The sequence below is a fragment of the Apis dorsata genome, unplaced genomic scaffold, assembly GCF_000469605.1.
Source record: "Apis dorsata unplaced genomic scaffold, Apis dorsata 1.3 scaffold_29, whole genome shotgun sequence".
Taxonomy (NCBI): Eukaryota; Metazoa; Arthropoda; class Insecta; order Hymenoptera; family Apidae; genus Apis; species Apis dorsata.
In genome coordinates this window covers 736,084-748,631 of record NW_006263331.1, presented here as the reverse complement: position 1 = coordinate 748,631, position 12,548 = coordinate 736,084, and the positions used below count along the sequence as shown (strand labels likewise).

Sequence of the window (12,548 nt, the reverse complement as noted above, 5' to 3'; positions counted from 1 at the left end):
TTATATATATATATATATATATATATATATATATAAAAAGAAACAGTAAAAAAGACAAAACTAAAAATACAAAAAGAAAGAGTTATAGTGTTGTAGAATATATTGTATATTAAACCTCAGTATTTTTCTTCAAATGAATATAAGTTTAGTTCATAATATAAAAGAATATTTTGGTTATCTTTTATGATTAAATTTGAAATTATTGTTTAAATGTTATTAAAATTTTAAGAGTATATTTTTTAATTATATATATTTATTTATTATCTATGAAAGAAAAACATATATATTTTGATGTTACCAACATCTCAGGCATTAGAATTTTATTAAAAACTCATCAAGTATCTATGTCAAAGAGAACATTTTATACGCATATATTTTAAGATCAATATATTTTCATAAATATTACTGCCAGTAATAGAAATAAATGCGCTTAATATTTTTCTATTCCGTTTTCGAAAAATCGAAAAGGGAGAATCTTTTCGATTTTATTTTAATCAATAGTAAAATATTATAACTCTTTTTGTAATTCTAAATTTTTAACGAGAAACATCATCGGCATCTATCGAATTCTATTAACATTTAAGAATCATGTACGTACAACAATTGTGATGCATGTACCTTCATTATTACGATTTAATTTCTTAAAACTTAATTAATATCTTCATATACATATGAAACTTAATGATGCTTTGAAATTAATTTAGTTATTAAAATATCTTTACTCTATGTAAATGTTATATGAATATTATATGTATTTAAAAATGTAGTAAAGATATACATATATAATGTGTAGGAGTTAAAGATTGTTGTAAAATTGATGTTAAGTATCTAGACTTTAAAAATATAATGATAAACTGTCTAGAAGAAGAAGGAGAAAAAAAAAAAAAAAAAAAAAAAAAAAACATTTTTTTTTTATTTTATTCAGGAAAAAAAAAAAAAATTTATAAAAAAAAAAAAAAAAAAAAACATTTTTTTTTTATTTTATTCAGGAAAAAAAAAAAAAATTTATAAAAAAAAAAAAAAAAAAAAAAAAAAAGACAGTTATTCTATATATCATATCAGGACAATAGTAAACAATTATAGCAGAAACAAAAGACAAATAGATGTGCCTTGATGTTTTCTGTTCAAATAATTATTATTTATAATAAAATATATTTTAAGGAGAGCAAAAATACTGTTATATTAAATACTTTGCTCGAATAGCTTTATTTACTTGTAGAATGTATATTTTGATAAGAAACATTTATTTTTATTTTCATTTTTGTCATTTTTTTTTTTTTTTGAGATAAATATTTTTACAAGATTTAATACATATTTATTTTGTATTTGGCAACAAGTGACGTACATTATTTTCACAAATAATAATATTACGTTTTTTAACAATTGTTTATTTTGAGAGTTTGGTTCCCTTTATCTTTTGTATAAAATGAGTTGTATAGCACAAAATCACTCTACAACTATTCTACATTCATAATATTCAGTTTCATTATGTACAAATATAAAATCTACATTAATAAAGTCATTTTAATCATATCAAATCTATAGAGGTAAAGATAAGTCAAAGCGAGAAAGAACGCTTTTATAAAATAATTCATGATTATTTGTAAAGAGTTCGTTTCTCTATTTGTATGATAATATTGTAATCATTTATGTAATATTTCGCGGCAACGATAAACTGCAAATTTGTTTGAAGAACTTATTCTTCTACTTTCGTTTTTTAGAATAAATTTATTATAATTGCAAACGTATTTTTAAAGTAGAGTTCACTTGAAGAATAATATCAGTTTAATTCTTACGCGAATAAATCAACTTATTTCTATAAGATTAATTGCAGCAAATTAAGAACGTGAAAACTTTGGTAAAGGAACTCTGTTTATGCAAATATTAGAACTAGAATAGCAGATATAATTCGACACGTCTTATGATTGCTGCAATAATTTATACATTATTATGATTATTTTATTTTTTGATATATTTCCATTAAAATATCTCTCAAAACGACATTCTTGGAGATAATGGATGTTGTATTTGTTATTCTATTGAAACAGTCTTATGAACACGTTATGATTATATATATATATATTTTTTTTTTATAGAAAGAACCGATAAAAACGAGAATTTTAAAAGTAGAATAGTTTGTAACGCACCTTGATTTAATAAAAACGTTTCCTACTGTTTTCTTGATGTTTCTGATACCACATAATACCTATTACCACACAGGCAATTAATGCAAGCGCAGCCACGAGCATTAAAAGGAAAAACATTATTCTACTTAATGCAGATTGTTTTGGATCATCTACATGTTCTGTAAATAAAATTTGTAATGAATATAAGAATATTTTATTAAATGCATTTTGCAAATTTTGTTTATTACCTCGAGGTGCATCAAAATATGCAGCTGATGGTAAAATATTTGACCTATCTTCTTGATCTTTAGGCTAAAATTGAAATGTTTTATTTTCTCATTAAATAATGATACATTTTAAGAATTATAATATATATTTTAAATAAAATACTACTTACATCATCTGGTAGGTCTAATTCAAACAAACGAACAGATAGAATATCATGATTATCAGATAAATCTCCTGTTGTTGCAGAAATTCCAAAATAATATCCTGTAGGCAGTTTTATATCTTTTACAGAGAAACATTCCTTCCATGCAGCTTTATTTGCAAAATCTGTAGAAACTATAGTAAAAAAAAATATTAATAAATTTATTTTTCAGAAATATTTATATAATATTTTGTATTTATTCTATGTATAAGTTGACTTATTTCATGCTTATTGCAAATAATAAAAATAATAAAAATTATATACAAATTTAGCATTTAGTATAATATAATATGTATAATATATATATTAAGCAGATACTTTTACACACAGTTTTTAAAACTTCATGCAAATTTATTATTTTTTAAATATAGATTATAAATATTTTAACGATTTAATTCTAAAAAATAACTTTTTTAATGATATGTGAACAAAAAATAAAATAAAGATGATAAACAATATATGAAAAGATGAAGAAAATATCACTTGCTGAAGTGGACGCAGTCCATGATGTAAGCCAGGAGGCTTCGGGGTAAGACCTTACTGTAATGTTAATTTGTAGAACACCACATAAACTGATAGAATATACATATAGGAAGCACAGCTATTTCTACTTCAAAAATACTACTATGAATATAATAAAAGTATGTTTATGATTATTTGAAGATGATTAATATTAAGCCACAGAAGTTATGATTATTGTAGTCATTATTACCATTAAAAATATTATTATTGAAAAGAGAAGAATTACAAGGCTTATTTATTGGCACAATACAATCAAAATACACTTTTATGTGGTATATGATATATGAGATTAATGTACACAATTATATGACAACATTTTTGTCATGCCAAAAAATATTTTATATTTATATATACTTACCAGTCAATGTATCTCTTTCATATCTCACACTAATATGTGTGTCATGTTCAAGATTTCTAAAGTTTGCTTCACAACCTGCAATTTGTGTATGTGTTCCATCACGATCATGATCATAATGTAAAGAACCATTATTGACCATGGCAGAGATATAAGGATGTTGATGCTACAAAGTCCAAAGTGATTTCTATGATATTTTTATTATCTATTATAATAATATTATAGCTATAGTTATTTTATCTACATACATTATGTGGACCATTATGATTGCTATATGTATCTAAAATTATAGCTAATCCCTGAAAGTAATCTTGATTTCCAAAGACAGGACCTGATTTCATTCTTTCTCTTGCATACCAAATTGTAAAACCATCACCAAATAAATCTTTTCCTTTTCCATGAACTTTAAAATGAACTTGAAGTTCCCAATTTCTTGCATGACATGGCTAAATAAACAAATATTATCTTGATTATTTTAGACAAATAAAATCTAATATGCATTTAAAAATATATACAAAAAAATATAATATAATTTCTTATGATTTTATTTTAAATTAAATTATTAATAATTGTTTTAAATTAGAATGTTTAAAACTTACAACAGCATTCCATATGGCACCTTGTTTACTTTGTAAATCTGGTGTTAATCTTACATAGTTATTCGTTACTATTGTACTACCCGTAAAATCCCAATAAGGTATTGACATTCCAGATCCTAATTACATAAAATATTTAATATTTATAGTATTAATATATTTAAATTATACCTTATTTTTTTATATCTTCTATTTTTTATATCTTTATTAATTTTTTCTTTTAGTAACGTAACCTAAAGCTTATTATTATTTATATTTGAATAATGTATTATAATGAATAAAATTACAAATACATATACATCAAAATATTATATTATATATCATATGATAGAACATGATTTCCGTAAAATTATTCAAAATTCACAAACCTTGATATGGTCGGATTAAAGAATGTTCTCGTTTCATATAATCTTTTGTATTCCATTCTGCTGTTACTAATTTCAATACACTTATTATTAATATCCAACACGATATGATGTTCATTTTATATATTTCATACAAGCAGAACGAAAATACTTTCAATATTAAATTTTAGGTTGTAATCTTTGACACTATGACGCGTAATCTTCAAAATCTACTACCGGAATCATCATCACATAGTCTTTAACATCTTGAAACTAGTCAATGAAACATGTTAGTTAACTGTAACAATCGAAATATTTCTTCAAATTATATAGGGATTTATAATGGTAAAAATCATTGTTGCCATCCAATAATAGTAATAAAAAATTAAAAATGCAAATAAAAATTATAATATACTAAAAATAGTAACATGTATTTAATTAAAATTTAATTCATAATATCATTTAATTTTATTTAATTTAATATATTTTTTAATATTTTATAAATATTTTGGTAAATATTCTGTTAAAAAATCGTTAAAGTTAATTTTTCAATTATAAATGGAAATACATATGTTTATATGATAGAAATTTGTTTACTTATTATGCACGAAAGATTATCAAAAATCAATGAATTTTTTTCTGAAATAGATATTTTATATGATCAACACGGCGCGATAGTAGCGCCTCGTTGCATTCGTGTTCGATCATGTTATTTTTCAACGGAATTTACCGCTAGTACGAAAGAAATAGAGTACCGGTTGTGAGTTGTGAGTGGCACGTACTAGCGCATAGCGTTGACATTTTTCTATGAGTGTGTATCTCCATCGAATCGGTTACGTAAAAATCTTCATCCAATTATAAAGTTCGAGAAATAGTGATTCTTAAAGTGATAATAAATTTGTATGGATTGCCAAGTATTCATTTTGATGTGATTTTGCCGCGTGCGATAAAATTCAAGGACGCATTAATGGCATTCTATGTATATCATATACGCTAAATCTTAAGTTACGATTACACTCACATTATTGGACATATTTTCGAGCAGTATTCTACAATAGGGCATGTAATGTTATAAGTGGCCAAGGAAACCAAGAGACCAAAATAGATAGAAAGGAATCGCATATATTTGTAGGTAAAAGCAAAAGCAAGGTACAAATAGATTACTTGATCTTCCGCAACCAAACAGAGGGGGCTTGTTGAATTTACGTGGGGGCGAGTACAGCTAAGAAAAAGGGCGTGGAAAGATTAAACGAGTTAATAGGCAGGACGTAAACGTACGCTAACGTTATGGGTAAGACGCCAAAGAAGGCGACCCCTGGGGGCGATGAGAGGAATTTGTACAATCGGAGACTCAAGGCAACGACCGCGCCGCCAAATCCTTCTGAAACTAGCTTGCACAAGAGACAGCGCGAATCCAAGATTCCGAACAGGTTTGTAAAACCAATCAGTCCAACGAATAGCAAATTTATGCACAGTTTCTCTGTTTAGTCTGTCGCTTGTTAGTTTCTCCTTTTCATTCCGTCGTTCGTGATTTTGCGTAAACGATGCAGCAAATCTTTCGCTCGTCTTTTTTACATATATCGTCAAACACGCTGCTGCTAGATATTTTTTTTTCATTATTTTTTTTTTCTTTTAAAAATCCGCGGATAAGCGGGGCAAATGTCACTCAATTTCGGCAGAAGATAACCATTGATATTTACAAACCATACAAATCGTGGCCTTTCATATTTTTTCATTTACATTTTAAATGTCCTAATTTAATTGATTTATTTAAAAAACAAACACTCGTTGTTAATCTTTTCAGTAAAATTTTTTATGAAAAAGTCAAGATATGTATACGTGTATGTGTATATGTGTGTGAGTATATATATATATACGTATATATATATATATATATATATATGTATGTATGTGTGTATGTTAAATGATTATAAAATACAAATAATTTTAAATGAATTAATAAATAAGAGAAGATCAAATCTATAGCTTATTGAATAAATATTGAAAAAAAAATTTGGTTTAGCTACTTTGTGAAATTTTTTTTTAAGTCAATACCTCTCATCACCTCCAGAATTTCTTACTCTGTAAAAAAATTGATTATAAATATTTATGTAATCTTTTTCTAATGGTTTTGAACATTACAATACTTTTATTTCAGATCTAAATTGAGCACTTTACAAAAGAGAGTACCACATAGTCCAAGAAAAAATTTTAAAGTGAGTTTGATAAAGTTCTTTAGATAAATATAACTTATATGATAAGATATAAAAAATAATATATTTTTTATAGAATAAAGTTTGTATGCAGTCAAAGTTGAGCTATTCTCCGAAGAAAATAATAGATCTTGAGGATACAGCATCTGGAAATTCTAAAGAAAAAATATTTACCATACCAGAAAAAAGTGAAGAATCAATTTTAGCAAATATGCAGCCAGAATCAGAGGAAGCAGATGTAAAAATAAATCCAACTGTACAAATGGAATATGTAAAAAAAGATACTTCTAAAGATACACAAGAATCTGATGAAATGCATATTGATTATACCTCTTCGGAACCTGTTTCAATATCCAAAGTGCAAGAAGATTCAATAGATAAAGAAGTAGTGATCGAGGAAGAACAAACAGAGAGTCAAGAGAAAGCAAGTAATTTCGATAAAGATAAAGAAATAGAACAGCATGAAGAAAATGATTTAAATTTGCGTTTAGAAACGGAAGATAATCCCGTACATACGACATATGAGGAAAAGACGGATGATATAGATTTAAAAAATGAAAGTAGTGAAAAATGTCCTTCCGAAGCAGGGACAACAAAGAGTGACACACAACAAAAAGAAGATTTACACAGTGAATCTCAAACTGACACGGAAAGTAATTCGGTAGATATTTTAGAGATCACAACGTCTGAAATGTCTGAAACGTCTGAAACTGCGTCGCAAAATGATATTCAAAAAGAAAAGGAAAAAGAAAAGGAGAAGCGCGAAGAAAGCATTAGCAAAGATGTTTCGTTCGTTTCGTACGATTCTTCAATAATGCTGAAGGATGTACAGATCAAATTGAACGATTGTTTAAAAGAAAACTCGAAGTTATTCGATACGAGCAACACTAGTCATAATACGTCGAGTCAGCCACAAAAAGAAATGTCCTTTGGGAAAACTTTAAGAAGTATTACCGGTCGACGTTCTCTAAACGCAATGCGACACGTTACTTTACGCGAGCAAAGGTATTCACCGAACGACTCGTTATTTGTTAATACATCGAGCGCATCTTTGCCACCAGATGATATAGCGGATTATAAGATTGTTCGTTATAGTACCGATTTGTCCGACATGCTTTCTACCACAAATGGTAGCCCAACAGAGAGAAAACGAAAACACGAAATCGATAATTGGAGTTCCATTAAGAAACAGAAAACAGAATCCGAAAACAGTTTATTGAATAGTTCGATCGGTTTATTGAAAGGGTTACGCAAGCCTATACAAGTTTCTACTCCAGTATCCGAGATGAAGTTTCAAACCGACAAATTGGAATTGGATGAAAGTAGTAAATCGGCGAATGAAGGTAGCAAAAAATGGTGTGTTATCATGTAAATTACCATCGAATCGCATTTCAATCGATGAAAAAGAGTTTTATATATTTTTGCACACGAGGAAAGCGATTCGTGCCATGTTATACGCCTGGAGAACAAACAAACTTAGGTATATAAATTCGTTATATACAAAGCAAAATTAAATTACTGAATTATATATTTTTTTGATAACGTAAAAGTGAATGTGTTTTTCACTTGTATCCGTTTGTCTGTCTCTGTTTATTTTCTTTTCTTTTTTTTTTTTTTTCTTTCTTACTTACTTTCTCTCTTTTTTTTCTTCTTTGTCATTTTAAACGACGTGCTCATAGTTTATCTTTCGAAAAGATACTCATATTTATAATATTATTTTTTTCGAAGCATTACTATATACTTCGTACAATATACGTACAATAGATCGTGCAATTTTACACGACAGAGGCTCATGAAAAGACATCATATTCTTAATAATCTTTTAAACTTTGACATATATATTATATGTATATTATTAAGTATGTCTTATATTTGTCACTAGCGGTCAAGTATATTTTATACAAACAACAACAAAATGTAATTATAGGAAATATATGATAATAGAATTTTTTCTCGTCATTTGGAGACTATTTCATCGAATAGGAAATTCATAATATTAAAATAAATGATGAGATAAATAATAAGATGAATGATCATACGATAGACAAATAATATTTTTCAAATATATATTTTTTGCGTGTATTACTTTTGGTATATCTTTATCGATTCTCAATTTTACGAGTCGTTAGAAAAATTAATTAATATTTTCTTTACTTGTTTCGTTTGCTTTAAGTTAAATGAATATTGCAATAAATATTTTGCGACGATTCATTTTATTTTTTGACATTATAAAAAGTATATTTTCTGACAGTTTAGACGTAAATCAATTAATATCTTAGATTATCTTTCTATATGGAAAATAATTAAACGTTTCGACAAGCGAGACGATTGAGACACCGGAAATTCGAGGATATTGTAAAGAATCTGATTTACCATACACGTTTGTCGAAGCGATTTTAGAGCTTATCTTTTTATCTTAATTTTTTTATCACGAGATTTTCAAGCAATTAATGAAAGATTCACCAATTTTTTTTTTTCATACTTAGATAAGATAAATTGTAAGATAAATTGTTGTTAAAAAATAGGCTGGTATTTTATAACATTTGCGATGTTCAGCGACGAAAAAATTAAAATTATCTTGAAAAGATGATTATTGAATTTTTGTAAAATCTTATAATAAATTGGAATATCTTGAAATTGGAAGGATTTGAATCGATTTCGAGGGAAATGGCGCATGATTCTAAAACTCGTTGCTCGTCGCAAGACTGCTCGATACTTGGACAATTGATTTCCAATTGTTACATAGATGAAACAATGCGGGACACGTTTGAAATCAAAGTTTATCGATTAAATTAGATTGTAAATAATCGACAATGTTGCAATTATAAGAGTACGAATTTCTGTCGAATGCTTCGACCAAAGGCGTTCTTTCATGACACAATACAAAAATCATTTAAGTTAGAATTCACTTTTTATCATTACACACACATTACAGGCATACATTACATACATGCACCACATCCGTATTTTTAAATTATATATTCTCCACGATATTTTCGAATAACAATCATCTTCCACGTAGAGATTACTCGTATTCCAAGCGCATCTGTTCAAATTAAATCAGGGCCAAACACGTAGTAGGTCTATGCACTTTTCTACATTATGTTACATTAAGCGGAAAAAAAAAAAAATTGAAATGTATGAATAATGTATATAGAAAATGAGATTTATAATAAACCTTGGAAATCCGAGAGACTAGTCGTTACGGTGCTTTAACTTCCTCTCTGTGTACCACCTTTACAACTGCAATCGGGACAGTTAATAGTACACCCAGAATGGCGAGGTCGTAAAATTATTCTAGCGAAAAAGCTAAAAATGTCCCAACAACATAAAAAAAAAAAAAAAAAAAATCAAGGAAAAAAAAAAAAAAAAAAAAATCAAGGAAAAAAAAAAAAAAAAAAAAATTCATCGTAACATTAATCTTATCACCGACTCGTACAATAATTTACGACCACGCTATACCTCTGAATGAACAATATATAAATTGATATAAAACATCTATACAATAAGTGATTAAAAGATAAGCACATACGCTGCTTTAAGCGAATTAATTCAGTTTAGTTTATATCCTTCGTGAATATTTGCTCGGAATAATTTCGAATAATTATCGCGTCTCGATATTATCGTATTAATCATCGACTATTTAACGTGAAAACGAGTCTCTCTTGAGAATAAATATTATGAAAGTAAATACATTTTCGGTAATGTAAATTATATATAATTGGACAAGCGATTAAGTCGGATTAAGTTCAAACAATGATAATATGGTGATTAAGAAAGCAAACCATTAACTATGTTATCGAGGAAACATTATACACGTTCAAGCCTCGCGTAAGTGTATTTAAGCAAATCTTAGATTATCGTACCGTAAGGTTAAATCTAAGGTATCGAGAGTGATTTATCGTCGAATTTAAAGGCGGTTGAACTTGAAAAGAATCAACTTCCACGCGAATAAGGTTGCGAAAGAGAGACAATTTTTCTTCAATTTTCCCCAGTATTGGATCAACGACAATAATTGGATCAACGGAATAATATCGTGTCCGGTTCGCATCGAGAATTGTAAATTGTAGAGGGCGAATTGTAGAGTTTCGCCGTCTCTCCGCAACCATCTCGACGCATCGATATTTCTGAAGCATCCGTAGCTACTACTCGTCTAACGTAAACTATCTCTCGACTCGGAGAGGCAATCACGATTTCTTTCAAGCGGAAAGCATCCGCCGCGAGAAAACTTTTTCGTGAAAACTTTTTAATTCGCGAAATGATTCGTTCGGATATAAAGTTCCGATTCTCAAACTTTACTTACGAGTTCTTTCCTCGCGTGCTCTCTATCTTTCTAAACACGTAATTATTAACTTTTTTTCGCTAGATTTCAATATATAAATATTTTTCTCGTAAAATTTACAGCGTCGGTTGACGCGTTTTCAAAAATTTAAGATATTTCGTATACGAAATTGAAACTGTTGTTTGGAAAAATGTTGTTCGGCGACCGAGGTTGCTTCGCATCAAAGAATCTCATCACGTCGTCTTACGCTAAAATCCTATTTCGCGGATAAAGAGTGCGACGCGTTTCTGTTACATAAGACGTACAAATGTAATTCCAGTTCCCCTTGGGAAATTCAAGACAGCGACGAGGCACGCGTGGAAATTGGAGCAGCCAATGGCGTAGTCGCGTCGCGCGCGTGCACTTCCTCTTCCATCTCTGTTCGCCGCGCGATTCAAGAGGGAAAGGGAGGCGTATTTACGACGTAAGGACAACCGCCTTGCGAAGGCAGGGCCCTTGGCAGCCTTCCCTCAAACCGGGCCACAGAACCGTCTTGATTCTCGTTCCGTTCGGGTTTGGGGACGCGTGATGCCTTAGATGAACGTCTCGCCTGAACTCGAACGCTTGCGCCACGTCGAGTACCAGAGGCGTGACACGCGCCAAACAGGCCCAGGCCAAACTGGAACAGGCGCACGCGTAATTCTTCACCTCGGCGCAACCTCGTAGACAAGGAAAGTCGTAGAGCGTTCTCTCCAGCTGGGTGACCACCTGTTCCGCGACCTCTCGGGAACCGGTTCGCGCGCCGGAAGTCGCCAATTGCCGCTTCACGCATTCTTCAAGCTCCGGTGTCGTTTGCGCCGTGGTCGAGGTACCGTTTAGAATTTTCACCGCTTCCAGATACCTCGACGTCTGAATCATGCCCGCCAACCGCCACGAGAGCTGCGAAAAGAGGAAACGTGGGTGAAGGAAAATTTTATTATTGTTGAAGTTTTGAACGTTAGTTTTTCTTTTCTTTTCTTCTCTTTTCTTTCTTTTTTTTTTTTTTTTTCCTTTTCATTTTCTTCTCCTTCGCTTTGATCGTTGAACGTGTGGACCGTGTTCACGATCGAATAGATCGAGTAACAATGCAATTATCCGCCCTTTCGAGGGTCTATTTAAAGCGTTGGCGGAGATATGCATGGCTTCGTTCTTCGGCTTTTGCGCGACAACGGCGCTCGCGTGCAAATTGTTACCGCAAACTTACGTCATCATAGACCACAACATATCCGGAAATACATTGTTACATCGTAGAAAAACAGAGGAAAAATCCTGTTTTTCGATTTTCGGTATTTTCGTTCGCAACGCGATCGATGGAAACCCTTTTTACGAGTTGGGAAACGGGCATCTCCATTTTTAGGCGAAAGAGCCTTTTCACTCTTTTCTTCCCTTTTCTTTCCCTTTCTTTTTTCCTCTTTGGAGGAGGAGGAAAGTCGCTCGGCCCAAAGCGTCGCAGTAACTTACGACCGGATTCGTATTGATAATCTGATGATTTATTCACGTCGGAAAATGGATTTCGTTTCGACGCGTCCTGTTTACGACATCGTCTCGCGCCCGATTTTTCATCTCGAACCCAATTTTCCAGGACTCGGAGAATCTCTCTCGCGTAAAAAAAAATTCGAGACTCGACGCATCAATTGAGAGCAATTTTTTACGCGGTTTCTT

At 30.1% G+C, this 12,548-nt stretch overlaps 3 protein-coding genes across 6 annotated transcripts in view; 1 reads left to right on the top strand and 2 right to left on the bottom strand.

The window, feature by feature from the left end:
• Positions 1 to 1,335: 1,335 nt before the first annotated feature.
• LOC102680328 (vesicular integral-membrane protein VIP36) lies at positions 1,336 to 4,671 on the bottom strand. Of its 2 annotated transcripts, XM_006608208.2 has the most exons (8): positions 4,398 to 4,671; positions 4,033 to 4,148; positions 3,682 to 3,879; positions 3,437 to 3,599; positions 3,040 to 3,096; positions 2,524 to 2,690; positions 2,375 to 2,438; positions 1,336 to 2,305 (listed from the first exon to the last, which is right to left on the bottom strand). In XM_006608208.2, the coding sequence occupies exons 1-8, from the start codon at positions 4,510 to 4,512 to the stop codon at positions 2,154 to 2,156; spliced, it is 1,032 nt and encodes a 343-aa protein (XP_006608271.1). In that variant the 5' UTR covers positions 4,513 to 4,671; the 3' UTR covers positions 1,336 to 2,153. The 2 variants fall into 2 exon arrangements, with proteins under 2 accessions (XP_006608271.1, XP_006608272.1); XM_006608209.2 differs by lacking the exon at positions 3,040 to 3,096.
• Positions 4,672 to 5,057: 386 nt separating this feature from the next.
• On the top strand, positions 5,058 to 9,709 carry LOC102680553 (STE20-like serine/threonine-protein kinase). 3 transcript variants are annotated; one of them, XM_031511574.1, is made up of 3 exons: positions 5,058 to 5,505; positions 6,532 to 6,589; positions 6,663 to 9,709. In XM_031511574.1, exon 3 carries the CDS (start codon positions 6,675 to 6,677, stop codon positions 7,956 to 7,958), a length of 1,284 nt encoding a protein of 427 aa, XP_031367434.1. In that variant the 5' UTR covers positions 5,058 to 5,505; positions 6,532 to 6,589; positions 6,663 to 6,674; the 3' UTR covers positions 7,959 to 9,709. The 3 variants fall into 3 exon arrangements, with proteins under 3 accessions (XP_031367434.1, XP_006608274.1, XP_006608273.1); XM_006608211.2 differs by having other exon boundaries at positions 5,058 to 5,664; XM_006608210.2 differs by having other exon boundaries at positions 5,059 to 5,803.
• Positions 9,580 to 12,548, bottom strand: part of LOC102671921 — a 14,701-nt gene continuing 11,732 nt past the window's right edge. Inside the window, 1 exon segment of the mRNA XM_031511563.1 lies at positions 9,580 to 11,786. Coding sequence (XP_031367423.1) covers positions 11,325 to 11,786 — 462 coding nt within the window. The 3' untranslated portion in view covers positions 9,580 to 11,324.